Source organism: Scomber japonicus, chromosome 18 (genome assembly GCF_027409825.1).
Source record: "Scomber japonicus isolate fScoJap1 chromosome 18, fScoJap1.pri, whole genome shotgun sequence".
Taxonomy (NCBI): domain Eukaryota; kingdom Metazoa; phylum Chordata; class Actinopteri; order Scombriformes; family Scombridae; genus Scomber; species Scomber japonicus.
This window is the reverse complement of record NC_070595.1, coordinates 5,580,378-5,606,038: the sequence shown is the minus strand read 5'-3', so window position 1 is coordinate 5,606,038 and position 25,661 is coordinate 5,580,378. Positions and strand designations below refer to the sequence as shown.

The 25,661-nt window shown below is 37.4% G+C and overlaps 3 protein-coding genes across 3 annotated transcripts in view; 1 reads left to right on the top strand and 2 right to left on the bottom strand.

Moving 5' to 3' along the window:
- Window positions 1–25,661, top strand: part of LOC128379506 (uncharacterized) — a 388,452-nt gene that overhangs the window by 347,712 nt on the left and 15,079 nt on the right. The gene's annotated exons all lie outside the window — the stretch shown is intronic.
- On the bottom strand, window positions 181–7,779 carry LOC128379500 (serine/threonine-protein phosphatase 4 catalytic subunit B). Its single transcript, XM_053339136.1, has 9 exons — window positions 7,684–7,779; window positions 6,283–6,607; window positions 4,496–4,547; window positions 4,339–4,389; window positions 3,782–3,883; window positions 2,759–2,932; window positions 2,543–2,669; window positions 2,152–2,341; window positions 181–1,216 (listed from the first exon to the last, which is right to left on the bottom strand). Exons 2-9 carry the CDS (start codon window positions 6,390–6,392, stop codon window positions 1,087–1,089), a joined length of 936 nt encoding a protein of 311 aa, XP_053195111.1. The 5' UTR covers window positions 6,393–6,607; window positions 7,684–7,779; the 3' UTR covers window positions 181–1,086.
- cln3 (CLN3 lysosomal/endosomal transmembrane protein, battenin) lies at window positions 9,420–25,090 on the bottom strand. The gene is made up of 15 exons (XM_053339131.1): window positions 24,949–25,090; window positions 24,827–24,854; window positions 22,829–22,925; window positions 22,628–22,714; window positions 20,511–20,590; window positions 19,124–19,209; window positions 17,382–17,454; window positions 16,474–16,617; window positions 16,162–16,301; window positions 13,811–13,863; window positions 13,650–13,718; window positions 13,466–13,521; window positions 13,272–13,365; window positions 11,564–11,704; window positions 9,420–11,418 (listed from the first exon to the last, which is right to left on the bottom strand). Exons 1-15 carry the CDS (start codon window positions 25,001–25,003, stop codon window positions 11,302–11,304), a joined length of 1,320 nt encoding a protein of 439 aa, XP_053195106.1. The 5' UTR covers window positions 25,004–25,090; the 3' UTR covers window positions 9,420–11,301.

The window sequence follows — 25,661 nt, the reverse complement described above, 5'->3', positions numbered from 1 at the left end:
GGCTTATCAATAATACAGTGTCAGCCATGTTTTTCATGTTTACATATGATTACATGAAAATGTGGTTATAGCTTTAACAGAGGCTTTGCAGAGGTTTCAGGTGAACTGACAGCTTTAAACACAACTTGTCCTGCTAATATTCATGTGTCACCAAATCACACAAAAAAGAAAAAAACAGCATCGATATAAAAACTTTATTCTCACAATATCAAAATTGACAGACCTACAGAGATTTGTAGATTAAAAGGAATTAAGAGGAAAAAAACCAATGGTGAATATAGTGACTCCGTTTGGCCAGTCATTAACATCTCCGGGATTTATTTGTGATGGTGCTGAGCAGCAGCACCCGCTATGTTAAATATAGTGTCACACAAAAACAGATGACCATGGAACAGGAACAGAAGAGCAAGAAGGGAGAGGTCGGTTTGCATGTAAATCCTGGCAGCAACAGTTATACAAAAAGAAAAAGAAAGAAAAAGAAAAAAACAACGTATGCATCAAAGGAATTCCATACATCAGAAATTGTGAAACTTCCTACATCAGCATATTTCTTAAGAAAAAAAGAAAAGGAAAAAAAAAAAAAAAAAAGGATCTAGCTCCTTCCAAATTCTCCTAAAACTATATGACAATGTTCGTCTTGAAAAAAACTACAATGGAGGTGAAGTCAGGGAAGGGAAGAGTTGTATCTACAGAGAGATAGAGAGAGAGGAGAGAGAAAGAGAGAAATGGAAGGAGAGTGGAGGAGAAAGAAACTCATGGTGACTACAGTCATGGACCCAGTATCCGCCTCTCGCCCCCTCTTTAACCTTTCACAGTGACTGCTCTGTCAGGCTTGGGCAGCGCGGCAAAAAAATCCAGCTCTTCAAAAGCCGAGGCTCTGTGTTGTTTTTATGTTTCTGTTGTGTTTTGTATTGTTGGCAGGTTTTCTGTCAAACTGCTCTGAGTTCAGACTGACAGAACCGTCCCAGCGGCGTGTGGTGGGTAAGTTGTTGTTGGTGGTGGGGGTGGGTGGAGGGTGCAGCTGGCGTGAAATGGTACCGGAGATCTTGACGCATCGTCATGGCTGCTCTGCTCCAAGGCTTTTTTTCACAGGAAATAGTCAGCTACTGGCTTCTTGGAGGGGATGCCTCTGGTCTCCTGCGGCGCCGCCTCGAAGATGATGAACTCCCGCTGTAGATGTTCGTCCAGCTCCAAGATGGCCGCCACGTTGCCGCATCTGTATTTAAAACATACCAAAAAAATAAGTGAGGGACATTCACATATTTGCAGGACTCTGAAAACCAAGTTGTTAATTATGTTTAAAAATGTTGATCTAATTTTATTTTAGAGCTGGAAGAATCAGTCATTTTTTAAAGCAAAAATACCAAATATCTGCTTCCAGATTGTCATGTGTGTTAATTTGTTGCATATATAACAGTTTTTGACTGTTAGACAAAACAAATAAATTAACAATAAGTCACTGTGGTCTCTAAAAACTGTGAATGCTATTCTTCACAGAATGACACAATGAGCGATTTCAGTTCTGTCATCAGTACTTTTTAAAGTGTTGGTGTAACTTATGGTCACGCTGCAACCTCTCCTCTGCTCAAAGCTAAAACAAGCTGTCTGTATGGAGCTTTAGCTTTGTTTGACACACATCTTCAAATTCAGTCAATTCTTGTAAATGTAGCCACAGAATGAGAAGGCAGCAGATTGACACAGGTCAGGATGAATGACTGATAGTGACTGACTGATGTCTGTGTTCTTAAACTTCACTCAGTACTTATAGAAATATCATTTATGTTTTACCATTTTAGATTAGTTTACAGTGAGATATTATTGAGTTGCTTTGCTGATTCTGCTCTAGAAAGAATAGTTATATTTAAAACATAAATCAATTCTAATGCTGCTCTGAATTGATTCGTTTTTGACATTTTTAAAAAGCATTTCTTTAGTAATGGAAAAAGAAGTGATTAACTGATAAAATGTTAACCATGCCGATCCCTGATTACACTCTTCATAGCAGATAACAGCTGCTGACTGAAACACTTCCTGATATGACTTTACTCTGGAGCATGATGATGTCATCAATTGGGACTTCGGTGCTTCAAAGTCCTTTGCTGTGACATTGTTCACTTCCTGTTCACATCATGTGGAGTTTTGTCTGCCTACCTGTAGCAGTAGTTGGGTGCTGACCACACAGTGAGCACGGTCTCGTTGAAGTGCCACTTGTAGCCTTCCATGACCAGCTGGTGCGCTCGGCAGATCATGTGAATGTCGTTGGCGGCGTTGAACTGGGCCACCACGTCGCTCCCGAACAAATAGCCGGCGCCCCTGGGACTCACCCCCCAGCCCGTAGTGTCTGAGAGCGGGGAGAGAATCATCACTCGGGTCAATATGCAACACCTGATATTGAGTCTAATGAGCACAGGTGTAAACAAGGTGTTCAAGGGCTGAGAGAGAGAGAGAGAGAGAGAGAGAGAGAGAGAGAGAGAGAGAGAGAGAGAGAGAGAGAGAGAGAGAGAGAGAGAGAGAGAGAGAGAGAGAGAGAGAGAGAATATACCTTCAGGGTCCGACCACAGGAGGTCACACATGGGTCCGTCGTGGGGCACTTCCTGTTTTCTGTCGATGGTCCGGATCTGGTCCAGTGTCTGGATGGAGGGAGACAAACCCCCGTGCACACAGAAGATCTGGAAGACACAGAGAGAGGACCACATCAACCCAACTGAAGGAGCTGATATAACAGACACGGAGAGGTTAGTCAAGTGGTGCGTCTCACCTTGCCGTCAATAATAGCAGAGAGAGACAGGTAGTCGAAGATCTCGGTGCAGTATCGCCACACGGTGACCGAGCCGTACTTGCGGAGGCACTCGTCATAGAAGCCGTACACCTGGGTGATTTGCCGGGACTCGTGGTTTCCCCGGATCAAGGTTATCCGGTCTGGGTAACGCACCTGAGGGAACACAGCACAGGCAACAAGATGAGGACACGGTGGGGGGTTTCACAAACCTGGATGTCAACTCTCTTGATGGCCTCAAAGTGATTAAAGCTGAGAACTGAAAGGTAACACCCAGATAACCAACTTCACCTGTTATTCAAGATGTCACTCCAGCTAAAATAGTATAGTGTCAAACAACTTGGCTGGGAGGCTCAATTACAGGATAAAATATATATAAAAAGACAACACATAAAAAGCAATAAAAACAAACAAATAAATAAATAAATAAATAGATATGTATAACCAGTTAATTTAAACCTCATAGAACATCCCAAAGTGGGCCAGACCAGTAAAACGACTGTATAACCACATATAATAATAAGTTATCCAGTGGGCCAGACTGGACCAATTGACGGGCCGGTTCTAGCCCGCGGGCCATATGTTTGACTCCTCTGCTATAGAAAGTTATTACACAAACTGTGGCTACTGCACAAGAGGGTTGTTTATACACTCATTGCCAGAAATATGTGGCAGTTGACTGTGAGCGTTGAATTTGTAAACATGTGGTAGAGATGAAAGGTGTACATCTGTCTCTGCTTTTATACTGAAATTAATCCAGACTTTAATTGTGCTCTGCTCTGATCTTTCTTCTAAAAACACATGATCATCTGTGTAAAAACACAAGTGATATGTATTTTTCTTCTTGGTTCCAGTACAGACGGTTGTTATACCTGGTTGTTTTGCTGGGTGTAATTCACTGACCTGTGTGCTCGCAATTTAAAAAAAAAAAAAAAAAAAAAAAAGGCATGTGTGACCTTTCTCTGTGATTAGCTGTGTAAAGGCAGACAGAAAGTCTCTGTGTACCTTAAGAGCTAGCAGAAGAAGGAAAGTCTCCACACTGTAGAAGCCTCTGTCCACAAAGTCGCCCATAAACAGATAATTTGTCTCCGGGACGTCTCCGCCAACCTGTAACATGTTAAGATTAGAAAAACGAATGAGTTCAACAGTTATAAGCTGCGTGTTTTATGTCAATAACACATCAGCATCATAAATAACACCATCAGTTCACCAAGAGAGTGCTGCTCCCAGAGTCCATCTAACAAATAGGACTGCCAGACCCATAGAGTTGCATAAAATACAAGCTTCTTCCTTAATTATTCGTCTACTTAACTACTTTATCTGATTAACTAGTATTAGTCACTTTCCATGCTATCTAACTCAAGCATCATTTTGTCATAGTGAATGAAGTAATGATGATATTTTAAACACGAACACTAAAAATAATATCAAGAATATACTAGAAAATGTAGGTTAGACTAAAAGCAACAGAATAATCTTTTAAGACTTGTATAACATTCATCATACTACAAATGGATGATGGATGGATGAAGTCTGTAGTGAGGAAGGAAATAGTAACTTACTCTGAAAAGCTCTTTCAAGTCATAGAACTGACCGTGTATATCACCGCACACCTGTGAAGAGGAACACAAGAGTTGTTATTGTCTCATTTATTTCATCTTTAGTCCAATTCTGGTCAAATTAAATTTTAAAAAACAGCAGTTAGAAAGTGTTGCTTACTGTGACCGGAGAGTCTACTCTCTGGACGTTGCTTTCTTCAACCAAAATCTCTCTGAAAATACAAACACATACATATATGAGTTGAGATACAACTGAGCCATGTCTGATTAAGTGTTGATGTATTTAAAAGTGTGAACTAATGTCAGTGTTTAAACCTGAGCAGCGTGTTCATTACTCACTGATTTTTGAATGTTTTAATACTTTGAATGATTTAACTAACAGAATCCATTGTAGCTGACACAAAATGACACATTTTTACAGCCACCTTGGGGGTGAGTGCATTTCTACACTAAGATGTAGGGTGTCAGTTAGGCTCCTTCACTAACCAATGATGACAAAGAGTTTGGGATAGTCTTATTTAGCCTTCTAAACAACCTAAAGCAAATCCATTTTTACTAGTAACTGTTAAAAGTAGTTTTGTCACAACAGCTGCAAAATATAAATCAAAACTAGGCTTAAATCTCACACTTAGTTAATTGAGTAGAACTATCTGCTAGGGGTGGGCAGTATGTAGAAAAACTACATCATATTTACAGTATGTGTAATATTATATGTAGTGATACTGTCAATTTTCTGGAAAACCAATTGAGTGACATATGAGTGGGTAAAAAAAACATACAGGAGTGTCTGTTTTTGGTCAAACTGATGAATTAAATGAACCTGATGCATCAGATGGGTTGTTACACTGTTGCATGTGAGAAGATGCCCAAGGTTACTGTTTAGAAAAGAGTAGGAATCTCTTTACATCTGTCTATCGCTGTCTCACCTTGTGAGTTAGCTGGATTCACAGATTTTAAAGCAGTAGCTGCTACACAGAGCTGTTGACAATATGGTCAAACATCTCTTGGTTGATTCATGATTGCAATTCAATTTTCTTAGTTGCATATTGTAATAATTTTATTTTAAAATTTAGATATTGTACACCTCTTTAAAAATCTAAATAGTACTTCCACATTATAAACAGAATGGAAGCATCTCTCTGGTGGACAAATAAATACTGTCTTATAATCTTCATACTGAGCAACTCTACTTTATTGTAAAACTCATTTCTAATGTGATATTTGTAAAATACTTGACTTACAAAGACTACATCCACACTAGTCCACATCTCTGTCCATTTACACTAGCGCACCTGAAAAATGCGACCCCTCACGTACACTGGCCACATGTGTGACAGTGCAAACAGGAAGTTTATTGTGCGCTGTGTGGTTAGTTGTTTACTTGCAGAAACACTTCAGAGGAAGAACAGCAGTGACGTAAAGTAAGACCACACGGTGGTTGTGTTTTTGTTTTTTTTTGCTTAAACTGATGACGAGGTGCAACTGTTACTTAAAATAACACTGGTGTAAGTTTTGAGCGATAAGACCCGATCAGGAAGCGAGTGTGAATGTCTGTCATTGTTTTTCAAAATGCTTTAGAGACTGAAACGCTATCCCACAGTTTTCAAACTAAAATGGGGTCAGCTTTTTTTCTAAAGTCTCTGTTTTAAGTGTTCAAAAACACCAGAGTAATGTTAATGTAGCAACAGTTAAAATGCAAATTTAAAAAAATACCAACTTTTCCTTAATGTTTATTATCATTTTATGTCTTGATATTCTGTATATAGCCTGTAATATTTTGTACACTCCTTTTGTCCACATCCTGTTTGTGACCCCAGCTACAGGAAAACCATCAACCACCAATGAACTAGCTGTCCTTCAAAATATCTATGTGATATAACTCTGTGCTTTTGTCCGAATAAACCAGTGAACGCAACACTAACATCTGTTGCTGGTGTGTGTATTTACCTGGCTTTGGCACACAGTGCTTTGACTTCATTTTCTTTAATGAGCTCACAGCGTCTGAGCTGCTCTATCTGTCGGTCCAGATCACTGATGTCCCCCATTGTCACACACATAGGGAGAGCCGCTCACACACTATATGGTCACAGGCTCCTCTTCTCTGACACACCGTGCTCACAGAAACTACAGACACTCTCTCTCTCGCTGTTTTTCGCTCTTCCCCCCGGGCAAGGGAGCAGACAGTCACAACACGCTCCCTTTCCACAGAAATACACAGGTCCTGTTCAGCTGCTGCACGCCAGGCGGTTCTGAAGATTTTCAGGATAAGAATCTGTGAAGGGAAAAAAAAATAAGTTTACATCCCTCCTTATTCTTTAGTTGGATGTTAGAGCATCTCTGTGCAGAATGATGTATGTACAGTTTGTTTTCACATCCATCTGCTGGTGGAAAGCTTCTCCGTGCTAATGAAATATCTCATTTTAAAAGGGGCGGGCCTAAAATCATGATTTGTGACATCACAAATAGTTTAACAGCCAATCCTGGTCCAGTATACAACTTGCACAAGTGTGTTATGGAAACTCGAAGCCTGCAGTTTACATACATGGAAAATTGACTTTACATATAAGTGGTAGACATTTTACAACAAACAAACATCTGAAATAAAACATGTTGACATATTTATAGATAATGGAATATTAATGAGGACAGACTAGATGTCATTTTAAGGATTTTATCAACATAACTGAACATTTACTTGTGTAAAAAACATTTTCATTATTAGTCAAAGTAGGATAATTTTCTATACATCACTGAACACTACTTGAAAGTATCTTTAAATAATTTGACATGGAATAAGTAGCAAAACAAAGCATGAAATATCCAAATTAGTGGATGAACATATTTGCTGCGTGCTCACCGGGAAGCAAGTTTACCTCAACGGGTTCCTATTTAAACACTTATTCAACAGCTATACAGACGTTGTTTATTTCTTTATTACTCACATAAAAAACAAATGAACATATACGAGGGAAAACTGACGTTATTTGTCCGGCAGTGTGAGGCCTAATGGGCGTAGCTAAACAGTGAGCTAGCCATTAGCGCGTTAGCTTACAACGACACCGAACAACTCCTTCTTCGATAACTTAAGCCGACCATTTAGTGTCTGGAAACGTATCCTAAGAAGTTCGTGCTCATGTTTGCCAACCGGTGAAAAATAATTACACATTCACGGTATTCAAAAGAGCTGGAAAAATAACGCACTACGTTACGAAATGGTGGATGTTAGTCGGCTAACTGGCTAACTACGACTGTCGGCGTCAACATTAGTAAACTCCTGTCGGTTCATTCGGTGAGAAAACGATTCATATAGAGAGACTTAGTCGACAGAGCAGGGTTGAACGTGTTTACCGTGGGGTGAGTAGCAGCCGAACTTTTGGGAATGGTGTGCTCGGTCGTCTTTCACCGGCCCCTCTTCTTCTTCTTCCCCCGGTGTCGTCGTTGCCGGTTCACTCCAGCCGAGCTGAACAACCAACTGCTTGCCTGTGACTTCCGGTGCGGTCAGCGCTGCTTTCAGTCAGTCAGTACGGGAAATGTAGTTCTCATTGAACTACAGACTCATAACAATAGGTGCAATGAGATACAGGGAAGCATGCTACAAAGAAGAATACTGTGAAGCAAATCATAACAATAATTAAAATAAGAGTACTAATAAGAATTTTAAAAATCGATATAAAGGATATAACATTATAAATATATGTAAATATGTACTAATGTATAAATAATCAAGATATATAGATACAGTGGGTGAATTAGAGTAATGTGTGACAGTTTATGCGACTGGCACTTCAGCAATATATTTCCACATGAAACCAAAACATTAGCCTATGTCCACACTCAATACCATTCTCAAATCCCTAAGGTGTTTTCTAATCATAACAGAAAAGGAAGCAAATATCATACTCAGAATAGAAGTGTTCCTGGTTCCAATTGTCCCAGATTATGTGTATATTCTTATGTGGGACAGTTCAGGCTGAAATCTGGGACACCCACTATGAAGCTTAAAGTTATACAATAAAGATTGGTCAGTAAATATAGGTCAGTAACATTCAAGGCCATAGTGCAGGCATGCCCACATTTAGTCATATTTGCAGATATTATAGCACTATATTGTTATATGAATGAATATTAGTAATAATATAATTTGCAACCTGCCTAAATATAAGTTTTAAAAAATCAGCATTACAAGACTAAGACCCAGAATAAACTATAGGTTTTACACATTTAATGTACTTAAGTGCATATTTCACCATTTTAACATACTTAACAATCCTATGTTTGATTTCAGTTTAGCCTCAATTTAATTTGACAGCAGTCCTATTCATTAGCATATGGTAGAAAGAGAAATAGATGCATTTGAGCTCAGGTGTCCCACTTTACACTCATTCACCCTACCTTCAGGTCAGACAGTCCTCCAGAAAAGATAGACAAGTGGGGGTCAAGGTACATTCAGTGAGTGTTTAGTGCCATGGTAAATGAAGTTTGGTTGCTGCTAGGCAAAAGCTGACTGAGAAGCAAGGCTTTAAAAAATGAAGCCAGATGAATACCCATGTAAGCCCATATAGAAAAAGGAAAGAAGTAACATAGGGGACCGTCTATGTAGCTTATGGCAGGTGCTGGCCCTGCATTCAGTAAGATGTTGGCTTTGCACCATACTGTCTGCTCATCACTGTTGGCTATCCAACCTATGACTACTGTCATCAGCAAGCCTGACAATGAATATGTTGTTTTTCTGTCTTATGTGATAGTGGCAGTGTGTAGCACAGGGTTTGGGCCTGTAATGGAACAAATCAGGCACTTTGAAGACAATGATGGGCACCTGTCAACATTTTCTGACATTTTATGGACCAAAAGTTCAGAAAACATCAAGTAAATAACTGACCTACTAATCAATTATAACAATAATTGTTACCCATTACTTAACTGTAACAACCATCATGTTAATTTGAGATCAAATTGATTTGGAATGAAACATGAAAAACACCATGCTACATAATTTCCAATGATCAGAAGCAATAATCACAGTATCCAACTGGATAACTTTGTAATAAAATAAAAGACACGTTTTATGACTCAAACTGATTTACAATCTTTAGGCCTTTATTCAACACTTAAAACCTGGATTGATGAAATCAAATATGCAATAACTACATCTTACGCAGTTAAGTCAACAGTACCTCCAAATATATTAATAATGTAAAAATATGAGAGAGAAAAAAGCACTGGCATAAAAACAATATCATTGAGTTGTATCAAGGTGATGACAATTTAACAGTAGCAGCATAATGTAAAACAATGGTAGTTAAAGTTGCAGTGGGAATGTGACCCCTGGTGTGTGAAACAAGTTCTATATAAGAGAACACATGATGTGAACACAAGTACCAAAAAAAAGTTCATCATGATTTTGTTATTAATAATCAGTTTGTAAATGAACATGTGAAACCAGGACAAGGAGTTTTTTGTGCAGCAAATGAGCAAAAAAGTGCACATGTCAACAGGCACATCCAAAAATATGTTCCTATTATTTTGCATATTTTGTCATGACACCTTTTCACTGATTTCATTTAAAAGTCCACATAAACAGACCTCTCTCCTCTAAAAGTCTTTTTTTCAATCATGATCCGTTTTCAGTTTCAAAATAAAAGCATCAACATTCTGTTCATTCTGAGTCATTAGTTAAGAAATAACCTGATTCAACCTGATTTTAAGAAAGCAGAAGGCACCTTAAAATGCTGTCATAGGCTCGAGAGCTCCTCACTACTGAATGGGATTATTCTAGTGATGCAGAGTTACTTATATGTGAGTTAAAATTATGTTTGAAACCGTCAGTATGCAATGGTTGGTTGCTTTGGTTGTGCCCATGATTGAGGACACAACATGTAACAATGAAAGTATAATAATAAAAATATCTAAAACCACCAGCAGCAAATAAAACAAAACATTTAAAAATGTGTCATTATCACTTAAAGTTTGTTATGTGTTATGTCAGACAAGTCCTGAACTACCAATCATTCTATTGACCCATCTTTGATTTTGAAGTTGCACTAGGTCCCTTGTAATATAGGTTGCCAGCACTGAATGGCAGGCAGAGGTTAACACTTTAAAATGTGAAGACTAGATTACTCTAAAAGAGACCACTCAGTAAGAAAGGGTCAAGAAAATAACAGGTTTTATCTTGAACTCCTGTAGTCAGTTGTTACTTTCTGTTAACAGTAAGCTTTACAGTTGGTGCTATTTTTGAAGATGAGATGCGTTTCTCTGCTCCTGTCTTATCAGGAACACATCACATTATTACATTTAACTGTTAAAATAATCAGATGCATTTCTTCATTTTGCTTCCTCTCCTGCAGCTGTATCACATCTACTGTGTTAAATGAATGCAAACTGAACATTTGCAGTCCTGCTGTGGCTACATCAAATTAAAAAAATGTTGTGTGAGCATCATTAAGGATTTTCTTGTAAAACAGCCACAGGAAACGCAGTTTGTCAGTGAGGTAAGTGCACAACCAATGTTGGCCTATAAAACAAGCTATGAGCATTCACTGCATTATATGACAGCATCATCACTTCCTCTTTTAGTGCAATTTGTGCAAACTAGCAAACTTCAAACACACAATATTAAAGGTTTTACCACCATGCCTTCCAGTAGTATGGAAAACCACTTATGTCATAGGATCATGGTTGCTCACAGCATGACCTGACATGTGGATGTGAATGGTGGATCACCAGGAATGGGTGAAAAGGTTTATCCATTGGTAAGTGATTCTCTCTCTGTGTGGCTCACTCAGTGTGATCAGGAATCTGCATAGTGTGCCTTTTAATATGGCATCTGTATGTACAAGTAAAGTCTGCTTTAGTCAGATCATCTCAAACTCGTTTCACAAATAAAATAATAATATTCCTCGCATGGAACGCACCCACGTCTTGCTTATTCATCGTCAGTAGTGAGTGGTCAGTGTGTGGGCTGGGTCATAGAGAGCAGAAGTGTCTGTGGATGGGGAAAGCAGCCAGTCCAGCCAGTGCTATACCCAGACTGTCTCCTACACTTGCAGCAGCCATGGCAAACTCCCTCTGTCTGTCTTCAGTCTGTGGGAGGAAACAGAGACATTAGCATCAACACTTTCTGGTGGACTGAGAAACAACATACAGTGGGGCTGTGTGGGGGTAAAGAAATGTATCCCAATCATTTTGTTAATAGATATCTATTTGAATGTGAGACAGTTCTCCTGACCTCCTTGCTGATGAAGTAGAAGGTGTTGACATACGCAGCTCCACCCAGCAGACCCTCATATAGGATTATGGCAAACACCAGCCAGGCGCTGGGCAGGAACAGGTAACCCACTGCGAACAGAAGCAGCACTGCATTCACCACCTGTGGAGAGGAGAAGAGAGGAAAACAGAGGATCTTTTTTAGGTCAAAGTTTTTGTAAGACACAAGCTAACTGCAGTGGCAAACAGATGACGCAACAGTCACAAGTTGAACCCAAACAACAGAAATGTGATGAGCTGACAAAGCTGCTGACTCGCTGATAAGTCACCTGACATAACCGAGCTTTGTGGCAAAGTTTGCAATACTGACCTGGTTATTTCAAGTGTGTTTTTTCCTGCTCTTTGCTGGTTTTCATTGAGCCTATTACTATTGTTGGATCAAAGTTCTGTAAGGCAGAACTGGATATTTGACATTGGACACTTTGATAACTGTTAATGGTTTATTTATTAACAGCTTAGATCATACAGTTGGTGGTGAAAACAGGTGTGTGCAGCTCTGTAGAAACAGAATGAAGTAATACAATTTGGAAATCAGCCTACTAACTGAAAAGAAACTTATAATATACACAAATAACACAAATTCAACAGCAATATAGCCACTGTGGAATCAATCAAATAAATATTTAAATTAATTTACAGCAAACCTGAAAACAGCTACATAAAACTGCTTCAATACAAATTTCAATAGAAACCCCTAACCACCAGTACTGTTAAAGCAGGTCGAATTTACATAATGGTATAAATAGTGACACCTGGTGGATTTAACTCTTTATGGCAGCTTAGTGTCAATGATGCAGCATACAGTCAGTGCCACTGACATTAAAACAGTGAGCTGTAGTATTATAGTACTGCACAATACAAAAGTTTCTTATAAAATGCCATAAATCCATAAATCTGATTAAAACATGAAGGCAAGTCCTGGAAGTATATGCCCTTTTCTAATTTTCTAAAGTTTCCTTCCACATTAAAGTGATCCAGTGGTTATTGTCAATGTACATAGATGTACAGGAACTGCTAATTGTTAATTCAGCATCATTATAATTATGTCAATCTGCAAACATGTAAACAAATAAAGGGGAAAAAATGACAGGTAATCAATTAGCCAGCCAATAGGTGGTGTAATGTTCTAACAAGGATCAAAGTGATATCCATATAATGGTTGGAATCAATAGATTATTATACAACTACTGTAAGAGCTACAATTTAAGAAACTTCCCATTCAAACCTTTCTAACAAGCATTAATTTATTCAATTATGCTTACTTGCAGTTTATTATAATTTTTTACCAACATGTACCTAAACTCACATTGTAAATACTGTACGTGTGTTATTATCTTAATGTTTGGATAAGAGCTTATTTTTTTAAAACAAATACTTCATAGTTACCTTCTGTATTCCAGTGTTCAAATGTGCTGTGGCAACTATATTATGCTGTAGAGCAAGTATTTTTACATATACTATGATTCCTATTTAACATACACACCTATCAAGCTCATAAAAAATGTATGATCAGGGTACTTGTCCAACCTTACAGAAGAAGACATTTTTGTTGCATGATCTTAACCTTAACACAGTCATCACATGCAGGAACTAAAGGAATATCCAACTAAAAATGTTGGCTGTGACCATTTTGCAAAAGAACTTGTAAAAATTAGTAATCTATTTCTCACCTGTAGCAGAGACAGTACCCACACTCTCCTGATCTTCACACAGCACAGGGAGGACCGAGACACCAGCACACCCACCTGATAGAGCGTCTGATACCTGAGCACACGTACAGATAATAACCAGACTGAAGTCAGCATCCTCAAACTCTAAATCAAGTGAATATCTTCAGAATAACATTCCAGTGAGGATAACTGACCAGCGATACTGCTCTGCGTGGGACAGGAAAAACTTTGGGAAATACAGGAGTTCCATCTGGAAAAGGAAACGTCTGTGTTATTGTGGGCTCAACATGTATCACAAATCCCTGCTTGAATCACTTGTTAAGAGTATAAACAGTGCAGTACAATGAATGTGATGCTAGAGGGCACTAGAGAACTTACCAAGCCCTGGTTAATGAAGTACTCCGCAAAATAGACCAGTCCCAGAGGACCCACAAACTTCAGCAAGCCCTGCTCACAAGAAGCAAGAGGAAGAACAGTGTCACTTTACATACAAGCAATAAATATACTCAAATATGGAGTTCAGTGAAAAGTACACTCACTTTGATGACATGCAGTTTCTCTGTGAAGGTAAGAGGTCCAGTACTTCGGGCCGCTGTTAGATTGAGGAGGGGGAAGAAAGAAAATGACCCTTCATTCACAGAAACAGACAAGGACAAGGAAGTGACAAATGGACACTAAGTTTGCACTTTTTGTCTTGTTGTGAATAAATACACAACATCAACCTGAATCGCATCTGTTAAGCATTTTAAAAAACGGCATCAATTTTAACCCAGGAGGACAAAAGTTGTATGGTCAACGGCAAGACAACAAGAGCGGTCTTTTTTACATACTAATTTTTGTCCTAAACATGCACACATTGATGGTCAGCTTAACTATTAGCCAAGACTCTTCGTGCAGCATCTCCAGCTATATCACATATTGCCAGTCACAGTCAGTGAGCACAGGTTTTCGTCTCTCTACGGGCACAGACCTGCTAACTTTACTAATAAGAGACTACTGGAAGTTGCAATAGTTCCAGCACATATCACACCCTAAAACCACAATTGGTACACTTCTGTTTATGTACAGATTAAGCAACATTAGAGGTGTTGGTGGATGTCGTTTTTACACTCCCTCACTTCAATATCCTCTATAGGAGATTGTACCATACCATATCATGGCACTACATTTGAGCAGTCAGCATTTTCTGACTGCTCAAATGTAGTAGCCACAACTCAGTGCCATGATCCTACAATGACATGATGAGTTGCAGTTCCATCAGTACCATTTATAAATTAAAAGTCTGCTAAAAACTTCTCAGCTCTGTAAGCTCTGACTCTACATTATATGTGTGTCATCATCATTGTGTTGTGTATTTTTCTCTGTGTCCTGTGTGTTTTGTGCTTTATACTGCTTGCTATTGTGCTGTTATGTTTTAATATTAACCTACTGAAGGGATTGCAGATGAAAACATAAAATAAAATTAGCCCTAAGCTAACTCTAGCACAGTACATCAAATGGTAACATTTATGTTTAACACTGTGAATGTTTCCAATAAACAAATTACTATGACTGCTACTTTAAGCAGAGCCATGCTAGCTGTTTCCGCCCTGCTTCCAGTCTTTGTGCAAAGCTAGGCTAACCAGGTCCTAAGTCTAGCTCCATACTTAACAAGACATGAAAACTATCAACATTCTCATCTCGCTCCTATATGAAGGCAAATGCATGTATTTTCCATATTTTCTCCTAAATATGGAAACTCCTAAGCTAACTTATGAATATTAACTACAGACTTGAAACAGGGTTTTTTTTTGGCTCAGTCAAAAAAGGCAAAAATTCTCCTTTTTGAAAAACTCCCAACTGACTTACGTGAATATTAATTACAAACTGTATTTGTACAAGGTTGTCTGTGTTCAGGTGGACTGTTGGTTGGAAAAGTCTTTTAAAACAGTTGGGTGTTTTATGTTGTCTTTAACTCCTTTTAACTGTTGTTCCCAGCTCAGAATGATTGTTCATATTATTCATTCACTCTTTAGTTGTATGTATACACAGTTACTGTATATGCAGTGCGTACAAGCATCTTGATGTATTTGTGTATATACATACAGTATGTATGTATCAAATTTGACACTTTGTCACATTCCTGGCATTAATCATATAGTATTCAAAAATCATAGCCACTTATTATGTATTTGTTTTATTATTATGCTACTATTTAATGTATTTGTTCTAAACGTTTATTATGTCATATGTTTTTTCTCTTTGGCCAGCCTGGTGCAGTTATGGGGTTGATGTGAAAGAAATTGACATTAAGAAGGGCTGCATGCAAGACTAGCATGTGTTTTTTTTTTTGCTTTTTGATAGCTTATCAGGTGCAGATACCAAAGCTGGGTATCAGTTAAACTGCTATACAGAGCAGATAACATTCAACTAATAATATCTATTTCCCCATAAAAATCCTCCCACATATAATATCTGAATGACACACACTGTCCACAAACAAGAGATAAAACTATTCAGGCCACTGACTTTATGTGACCGCTCCTTTTATTGTATTCACACAAACTGTTAAGATTGAGGTCTAATGTATTGACTTTTTATTTAAAGTGTGAATTGAATATATAGAAGACGAAAAACATGTCCTTTTAATCACCTGAAAAACTGAAAGTTACAATTAAAACTTTTTCTCTCTCTTATTTAAATGGAACAACTAAAACATGCTTTTAATGGACATTTGATCAGATAACAGATGTGATAACAAATGAATGTATTGCACAACTGCTCTTCTCATAAAACTCTGCTGTTAGATTAGCCGACTCAGCAAGCTACCAAACAGCATGCTCAGCTTTTATAGAGCTTTTACTGATTATTCTATTTTTTAACATTGACGTAGGTTCCACTGAGTTTGTACCTCGGGTTGATTTGTCCTGCTCCTCTTCATCCGATCCATCCATCAGCTGCCGTCTCTCCTCTGAGTCCACAGCTCCATATTCTGTCTCGCTGTTTTTCCACTGAGGTAATGAAGATGGAGGAACCAGCAGGACAAAATAGCTGGTGGAGGATGGCAAGAAGACGTCAAGGTGTGAGGCGACGCATTGGTATAAGCAAAAGAATATTCAACCCTTTTAAAACATAGCAACAAAGGACTATATATACCCTTTTCAAGTTCTTATGTTTCTTTGCTGCCTACAGCATTTTCTTATCTTTGCTCTTCTTCACTTACCTAATTAACATAAATAACGGGACCACCAGCATGATGAGGAGTGTAATTTGGGGTGACAGGCCAGCTTGGGTGAGGCCTGAGTATAGGAGGGCTCCTGCAACACCGGCGCCACCAGTACCTGATCCCCAGCCTGCCAGTACATTCCTGAGGCAGATGGAGAACAACAGTTATCAATCTTCATATCTTTATAAGACATTTCATAGTGTATGTAATGGCTCATACCTTACAAACACTTTAGAACCTGAGAGACAGATACACATTAACATTATATGTGTCTAATACGGCCTTACACCTGACTTCAGTTGGAAGGCTGTTATTAAAATGAAATTGAATCTTGCTTAAGATTCAATTTGTGGTCATGTTATCGTCACATGGCATTGTGGTTGAATGGAGGCATTGTTTTGTGGTGAGTTTAAGGAAGCTCTAACATTAAAGATTTCATAGTCAAGTGACAAAAACCACTGCTCATCACCACAGAATAGAAATCTACACACCAGATTAAAAAGTTAGGAATAATACAAATAAAAACACTCTTGGTAAATCGTAATTTTTAAAAGACTATGTAATTATTGTGAGATATAACATTAGATCTATTTTTTCCTTGTCAGGCAGAAATTAACTTCCATACACTGCATCATTAAACACAGAAAACCCTAGAAGAACTTGTTAATTGTCAAATGTAATACAGAGTGTATGCAATGTGTAATTAACAAGACTATACGTTTTCTATGTTTTGAAATGACTCATTATATATTATAAAAAGTACTGCTGGAGCCCTTTTCTACTCACAGACTACCTTAAACTTTACTGTAGGTGCAGAAGTTCAACTTAGATCTTATCAGCTGATCTCATGTGAATTAAAGAGTGACTGCAAAAAAAAAAATGTAATTGAGAAACTAAGTGTTTACCTGTTGAAGTAGACAGTGAGCGACAGGAAGGACAATTCTCCCAGCCCAGAACCGATACTGGCAAAGATCACTCCTACAAACACAGTGGTAGAGAGATAATCTGAGTTAAAGAAGTGTCTTTAAAATGTTAATGCAGATCAGAGAAGAACAAATCACAGGATGACACACGCTGATCATTTTGTTTGACAAGGAACAAGAAACATACCGTGTGAATAAGACCTGAGTGTCACTTAGCAGGGCTTATCAATTATATCATTCACAAAGATAACCATTTACTTATTGGTGATTTTAATACAAATGTCAACAATACAATTCAATAAGCCTTTCTCAACCTTAATAGCACATTTAGTCTGACTGTATGTATTGGAAAAAAACATGAAGTTGCATCAGCACACCATCCACCCTCTACTGTTTGCTTTAAACTAAGCATTTTCAGTCTGTATCTAGCAGAGCCAAAGAGGTGACCTGGTGATCTGCTTTGCTCTGAATGGACTCCAGTGTCACATCATATTTTTAAAAACAACAAAGGGCATTTTGTGCAGTGTCTGTCTGCTCACTTGAGACTAGTTTGTCTGGTGTGACCTGACGTCAAGACTGGATTAGCAACTGCACCAGGACCATAAACCCATCAGGGGCATAGACTTACTTTATTCTATTCATTGATTTATCAGATAAAACTCTTATTAATTAACATCATTCTAATAATAATGTGTCAGATTTAGCTTAAAGGTTCACTATGTAGCAATCAGTCAGTGGTAATTTGATTAACTGAAAATGTTTTGGTTAGTGCTGTGTGCACAACTAAAGCAAAATATGAACTGGGCCTTAAAGGATAAGTTCACATGTTTTCATGTGTATCTTAACACTTACATATTGTTAAGAGTCAGATTTGACCCATTTTTACATTTGAGAGCTGTAAAAATGCTCTTTACACATTTCTTTCAACTGGACTTTTCATAATGTGACCCACAGTATACCAAAATGAAAATAAATAGCATTATTTTTTAAATTTTTGAGTAGCTGTTACACTTTTTACATTTGCAAATGTACAAAGTTGGCCTTTGGTATTTATTATTAAAAAAAAAAATTAAAATTAACGTATTCTATAAAATATTCTCCTGGACCATAAAGAAGTGATTGTGAATGTCTTTTTTTTCAATCAAACAAAAGGATTAATCCAACATCCAACTGATGGTGAATGCATGAATGTAGATTGGTGCAGAGACTAATTATGAGTCAGAATATGAAACGTATGTAAGGGTTAAAACAATACTCACATGCCCATATGTCAAAGTCACACTTCTATTTTTGTGTGAAATGTATTGTTTTAAGACAAACTAAAAGAAAATCTGAATGTATCCTTTAAGGTGACACCATCATGTTACCCCAAATGACATTATAACACATACAGTACACAGAGTGGAAGCTACATTAGCGGGTTATGGGGTTAAAAAAGCTTGCGTTAGAACATGAGCTTGAACTTAATCTGAAGGTCATCGATTAGTCTTAACATGGTGATAAATATCTCTATTTCCATCACTAAGCTGCAATAAGACTAAAGCGGTATCGCATTTCTGTGAAATGACTGCAGCTGCACATGATGAGATAAGAAGACAGGAAATGTAACCAAGGTGATTTGATGCCTTATCTAAACCCCTGCTTCAGAATTTTCCACCACAGATCGTGATAAAATCTAGAGCGAAAATTGATATTAGCAAAAAAAAAAAATTAAAAATCATTACCCAGAATGCTCATCCACACAGCTGAGGAGAAAGACACGAGGAGGAAACTTGTTGCTGCCATGGCGACGCAGAACAACACTCGGACACTAGAGTGAAAAGTAAGAATAAGGCAGGAAAATTTCTTTTGGTGCAATAATCACGTTCAAATCAAAGTGTCACGTTTTTATATGCACAATATTCCTTTTCATCTTTTCATGAGTCAGCTATTGTCAGACACCTGATCATAATGCAGCCAATCACCATAATGATGTTGTAGTGTTTGCTGCTGTTTCTGTTTGAAAACCTCAAACAGTTGTCTCTCAACTAAAAGTAGAAGATCATGTAAATGATTACAGTCCCTGTAAGTAACATGATTTTACACACTTAGTACACACTTCCTCACAGGAGAAATTGGTCTTAGATAAAGGGAACTACTGCAACAACAACTTCACAATAAAAGAATAAAAAACACAATGAATAAGACCATATGTGCCAGAAATTAGAAGCTACAAGCATATTAGTTTAAAAAACTGTTCACTCTATTAGATACCTGCAGTAAAGCAAAAACGTACCTCTTCACTTTAGCCTTTTATTAACTTTTCTATCAGCCATCTTCACACTGATGCACTACTGAACTTCTTTAATTTAAAATGTTGTATTTTACTTGATTTTATATATTCTATTTATTAGCTTTTACTATGTATTATTTTTACTATTTTAAAATGATTAATATTTTCCATCTTATATCACATGAATATTTCTTTCTTGTTGTTGTTTAATGCTCCTTTTAGGCTCTTTTAATGTGAAACACTTGGTGTGTGTACTTTCTTTTGTTGTAAACCACTTTCAGCTGCATTTCTTGTATGAAAGGGACTATACATATCATAAAGACATAAGTTACTATCATTATTATTGTTGTTGTTGTTGTTGTTATTGCTATTGTTATTATTATTATTATTACATAAGGGGACCCTGTGCCTGCTCCGTGAAATCATTTCTGAAAATGAACCTGTCTGTGTGTGCTGTAACTCCTCAAATGAAAACTGTTTTTCAAATGATAGCTGAGGATTATTTGATCACGGACAAATAAAGGCTGGTTAAAAAGTATTTAGAGAGGGTAACATAACCTGTTCTGTAACGGCAAATATGTCAGTAAGATACTGTCAGTGAAACTCAACACTTTGTTTTATTGTGTTTTGCGTTACTGTAAACAGAGAGATTATTGATAATGAGACAACAGAACTACCTATGTTGAGTTTCACTGAAAATGAAAATGACCATAGAATACATTTTTCTAATTCACCACTGGCCATTAAAGCAAATGTTGGTGAGGGGTGGTCAAAGAGGAATCAAGGGCCACAATGAATATTCTTATAAACAGAATGAGAGGTGATGGTCATTGTCTTACCCATAAGGCATTTTGTGGATTACAAAGGGAGCAAACAGCTTGATGAGGAGTGTTGGGAGGATGTCGGCTAACAGCACAGCCTGAGGAGAAAACCATCAGAATCAAAGAAAGTTGATGTTGTCTTTAAATCAGTAGTGTTGCTACTTACTAACTTTCTACTGCCCATTAAAACAACAGCAACCAAAACATAACACAACATAAATATAGCCACAACTCAGGCAATATATACTTTTATCCTCTCAGGGGTAAGGGAATGCTTCTGTAGTTGTCAGCGGTTACAGGGAAATGTTGTGCAAGTAGCTTAACTTATTAAGAAATAAATGAAATTATGATTTGTTAAAAAAGATATATCCATATATTTGGTTATGAGAAAAACAAACATGAGAATTACAAATTGTTGTGATGCTGAGCTTTAGTACATTTATTGTCACCCAACAACTAATGAGCTTCAAGCTAAGCTGACTGCAATATAAATTGTTAGACAAAGTAATGTGAAAAAACATAATGTGAGTTGAACTGGTTGACTAATAGTAACGGACAAACATTGGAACTGGTTGACTAATAGTAACGGACAAACATTGAAACTGGTTGACTAATAGTAACGGACAAACATTGGAACTGGTTGGCTAATAGTAACGGACATACATTGGAACTGGTTGGCTAATAGTAACGGACAAACATTGAAACTGGTTGACTAATAGTAACGGACAAACATTGGAACTGGTTGGCTAATAGTAACGGACATATATTGGAACTGGTTGGCTAATAGTGACGGACATACATTGGAACTGGTTGGCTAATAGTAACGGACATATATTGGAACTGGTTGGCTAATAGTAACGGACATATATTGGAACTGGTTGGCTAATAGTAACGGACATATATTGGAACTGGTTGGCTAATAGTAACGGACAAACATTGAAACTGGTTGGCTAATAGTGACGGACATACATTGGAACTGGTTGGCTAATAGTGACGGACATACATTGGAACTGGTTGACTAATAGTAACGGACATAAATTGGAACTGGTTGGCTAATAGTGACGGACATACATTGGAACTGGTTGGCTAATAGTGACGGACATACATTGGAACTGGTTGACTAATAGTAACGGACAAACATTGGAACTGGTTGGCTAATAGTGACGGACATACATTGGAACTGGTTGGCTAATAGTGACGGACATACATTGGAACTGGTTGGCTAATAGTGACGGACATATATTGGAACTGGTTGGCTAATAGTAACGGACATACATTGGAACTGATTGGCTAATAGTAACGGACAAACATTGGAACTGGTTGGCTAATAGTGACGGACATACATTGGAACTGGTTGGCTAATAGTGACGGACGTATATTGGAACTGGTTGACTAATAGTTACGGACAAACATTGAAACTGGTTGACTAATAGTAACGGACATATATTGAAACTGGTTGACTAATAGTAACGGACATATATTGAAACTGGTTGACTAATAGTAACGGACATATATTGAAACTGGTTGACTAATAGTAACGGACATATATTGAAACTGGTTGACTAATAGTAACGGACATATATTGAAACTGGTTGACTAATAGTAACGGACATACAGTTGAAGTAACGTTAGCTAAAAGTAATGGGCAGTGAACAGTTGAGATAGCTTGCTAAGAAATAAACAAATGGTTTAAAGTTTCAGCTTCAAATGCAAACTTAAAAAATCGACCTAAATATTGAATTTTCAAATTCGCAAAAGATCTATAATCACAATGACTTAACATCCATTTTAAGATCAATTGAAATGAAAAAGTTGGAATATGAGCAATGGGCTCAATGAAGGGGTACTTGAGCTCATATGATGTGAATATGGGGGTTTGGGATCCCCCGCTGCAGGGTGAGGATGAGGGTTTGGATGAGTGAGCAGCTGTATTGTCATATTAACATTAAACTGAATGTCTATTTTAACCCCTTATTTTTGTGGACTGGATGAGTTTCTCTCTAAAATCTCACTAAAAATCACTAAATATATGTACAGTATATACACTATGAGTTATAAGTTTGGCCTTCCCATTCATTTGAATGAAATAGTGTTTCCAAACTGTAGACCCCAATGTGTAATGAATCTCTATTTACCGCAGTAGAAACAGGGTTGCAGTCATAGCGGCTACTGTTGCTGCTTTTCCCACCTTGAAAGTCCACACCAAATGCGATTGTTGAAGTCTAGAATTTTTAAAAAGGAAAGGGTAAAAATGAATAATTTGCTTTGTATCAATATAGTTTCATAGTTTTCTATTTCTTTATTGCTAAACATAAGAATACAATGTGCTTTCTTACAGGTTCAGTGGCGTTTTCTGACTGTTGTTTTTTAAGGATGTCATGAGCGGCGCTCAGCATTACCACATAGGCAAAGTTGTTGCACAATCCAAGGCACCTGAGGAGATAATCAGATGGAGGGACAGTTAATACTGGGTAAGCAGAATCAGAGACATAGCTGGAAACTAAGCCATAGAATGAGAGGTTTTACTGAAAGAAAACAACAATAGAATTGTGTCATACACTTCTGATGGCTACAGTGTTTGATGTTAAGCTTTACTATGCTGCCGGGTTAGAGTTAGAGTAAAGTTTTCCCTGCTGCAATTCTTAAAATAATAATGTTACAGTGCTTGGAATAAATATACAATAATAATATGTGTTGAGTAATATTATAGTATACATATGCAATTGTTTAAATTGAGCGTAATATTTCAAACTTCTCTTTGCACCAGTGCTTTATTTTGTCTTCTTCTAAATATATATTAGCTTATTTTTTAAAGCATGAATCAGATTAGGAAACATATAGGAAATAAACACCTAAACAAGACCAAAGAATTCAATGGCAACTTGCACTAGTTCATAGTTTTTTCATCACCTGACCTTTTTCAATCTCAAAAAGTAATACATTTCAATCCCAAACTCTGATAACGAAGTTCTAATGCAAATCCCATTTCTATCTTTTCTACACTGCTGTGGCTTACTGGAAGCTAATTGCACCAGCTAACTTTTTGTGGCTACTGGCATTTTCTCTTATCTGCTTATATATTTCTGTGTGTGTGTGTGTGTGTGTGTGTGTGTGTGTGTGTGTGTGTGTGTGTGTGTGTGTGCGTGTGTGTGTAAAGTTGAATTCACCACCAACAAAATTCACTTTGCTACTATAGCCTCACTTGGCCAGTATGACCACTAGCTAATGGCGGCTAACGTTAGCTAACTTGAGATAGATTAATTGCTGTGTCATACATTACTGAGCCAGTCTAATGTAAACACTTGTGCTATTATTATGCTACCATATAGCATTTCAAATGATCCTGTAGTTGTTACTTCTAACCACAGTTGTCTCTGTTAAGGAAAAGGTTACATAGGCTCACGTTAACCCCATAAACAGGCAGGAGTGGAAAATGAGATGTAAAAAACATAATTTGATGTTACTAGTTCTCTCATTTGAACCTAAAGTAAAACATTTCCACAAATATTTTTTATTTATTTTGGATTTTTTGAGTTGTATCTCCTTATAAAAATGGTATAAAGGTATAAAAATGGTCATAATGGTAAAAACAACAAATGTTTTATTGAATAAAGAGAAGTGATACATTCTTGCTTTCCCTTGCCATGTAGTTTCTAAACTGATTGTATAATTTCTATCAAAGTATAAACCTACCACAAGCTTCAATTCTATCAATTCAAGGCACATACAATTGAACAACCATCTTAACTAATCATGCCCCTAACAAGGTGTTAAAGAGTCTATCACCTGATGCACGTTGCCTGTTTAAGGACAATTATTTTATTTACTTCTTTGCTGAAGTTGGTTGTCAAGGGTTACAAATAACCTTTCATTTCATATAAATGCATGGACATGCTGTACTGCAACAATAAGGAAACACTATGAGGAAGCAGTGAGCTCCGTTAGTATGAACTGTCGTTTCACTTCTTTCAACACTTCTTTCACTTCATGTCTAATACTGGGCTGTGCAATATGGACTGTGCAACATATAAAACATATTTATAAACTTGAGACAGTGCAATAAATGGTGTAGCAGGATTAGGTGGGGCAATAAGGGTTGTGCAATATTCCATTGCTATTACTGTTGCTCTAATCATGTGTTTCTGATGCACTTAATTATGTGTTTGTGTGTGTGCGATTGTGGGCATTTCACAAGCAAATCTCGTTGTGCTGTTTTACTGCATAATGACAATAAAGTTGATTCTGAGATGTGATATTTTATCTGTAATGAAGTTAAACAAAACATATGTATGGATAAAAATCTTTAGTCGGTTGTTTTAGAACTTTCAACTTACCAAAAGCCTATCCAGTTGCGCCAACGACCTGTAAATAACATGAACGAGAGCATTAGCGACTCTACTAAAAGTGTACAACTGTATGTTATTATTTATTACTAACTGACTAATGACAGACTCACCATGGCTGTCAGAGAGCTGCGCAGGATCCGCGTTGACGCTGGCTGTGCGCTCCATGATTACAGACCCAACTAACAGTTAGCAGGCTATATAAAAGAGCTAACAGTTTACCGTTTAAAACTACCCAAACACTCAGGAGACATCGTAGACGTAGCCGGGAAAATTCACAGCAACCAACGTAAACAAGCTACGTTATATTTCTTCTGACTGCAGCTAATTTGTGTAAACTTCAACGACGTCACATGAAACGCGAGTGTTTCACGTAAATAAATCCCAGTAGAAACAAAACCCGGTCGGTTCCCGTTCCGTTTTCAGGATAGTGGCTAAAAAATGTTCATTCATAGGAAAAGTGCAGTACTGTGATGTTGAAGACCTTTCTTTAAATGATCTGTGGCTTTGCGACTACTGGCTTACAGCAGAAGTCACTTACTGTTCCTACTTTTAGCAACACGTGCTTTTCGCGGTTATCCTAACCCTTTATTTGTCATTTATTAGCAGGATATAAACACCTAATAAGTCTTTTAACAGAATAATAATAACACACAATGAAGAAAAACGTGGCTGCTTTTTATGCATTTGTTGGCAACTATAACGCATAGTCTACAGTATTTAAGCTTTTAATAAATGCGTGACAACTGTGAACGATCATTTATTTAGGCTACAATTAAAGTGAATGAATGCTTTAAAGTAACTGCTTATGTGTGTAAAACCACAT

Coding starts and splice junctions, on each gene's coding strand:
- LOC128379500 (XM_053339136.1), bottom strand. CDS start 6,392: ATGTGTGTGACAATGGGGGACATCAGTGATCTGGACCGACAGATAGAG. Junction 2,933..3,781: donor TTCTTCTGCTAGCTCTTAAG/GTACACAGAGAC, acceptor GTGTTCCCTCAG/GTGCGTTACCCAGACCGGAT. Junction 2,342..2,542: donor CCTGTGGTCGGACCCTGAAG/GTATATTCTCTC, acceptor CCCCGCTCTCAG/ACACTACGGGCTGGGGGGTG.
- cln3 (XM_053339131.1), bottom strand. CDS start 25,003: ATGGAGCGCACAGCCAGCGTCAACGCGGATCCTGCGCAGCTCTCTGAC. Junction 19,210..20,510: donor ATCCACAAAATGCCTTATGG/GTAAGACAATGA, acceptor TTTTCACTCTAG/TGTCCGAGTGTTGTTCTGCG. Junction 13,522..13,649: donor ACTTCATTAACCAGGGCTTG/GTAAGTTCTCTA, acceptor TTCCTTTTCCAG/ATGGAACTCCTGTATTTCCC.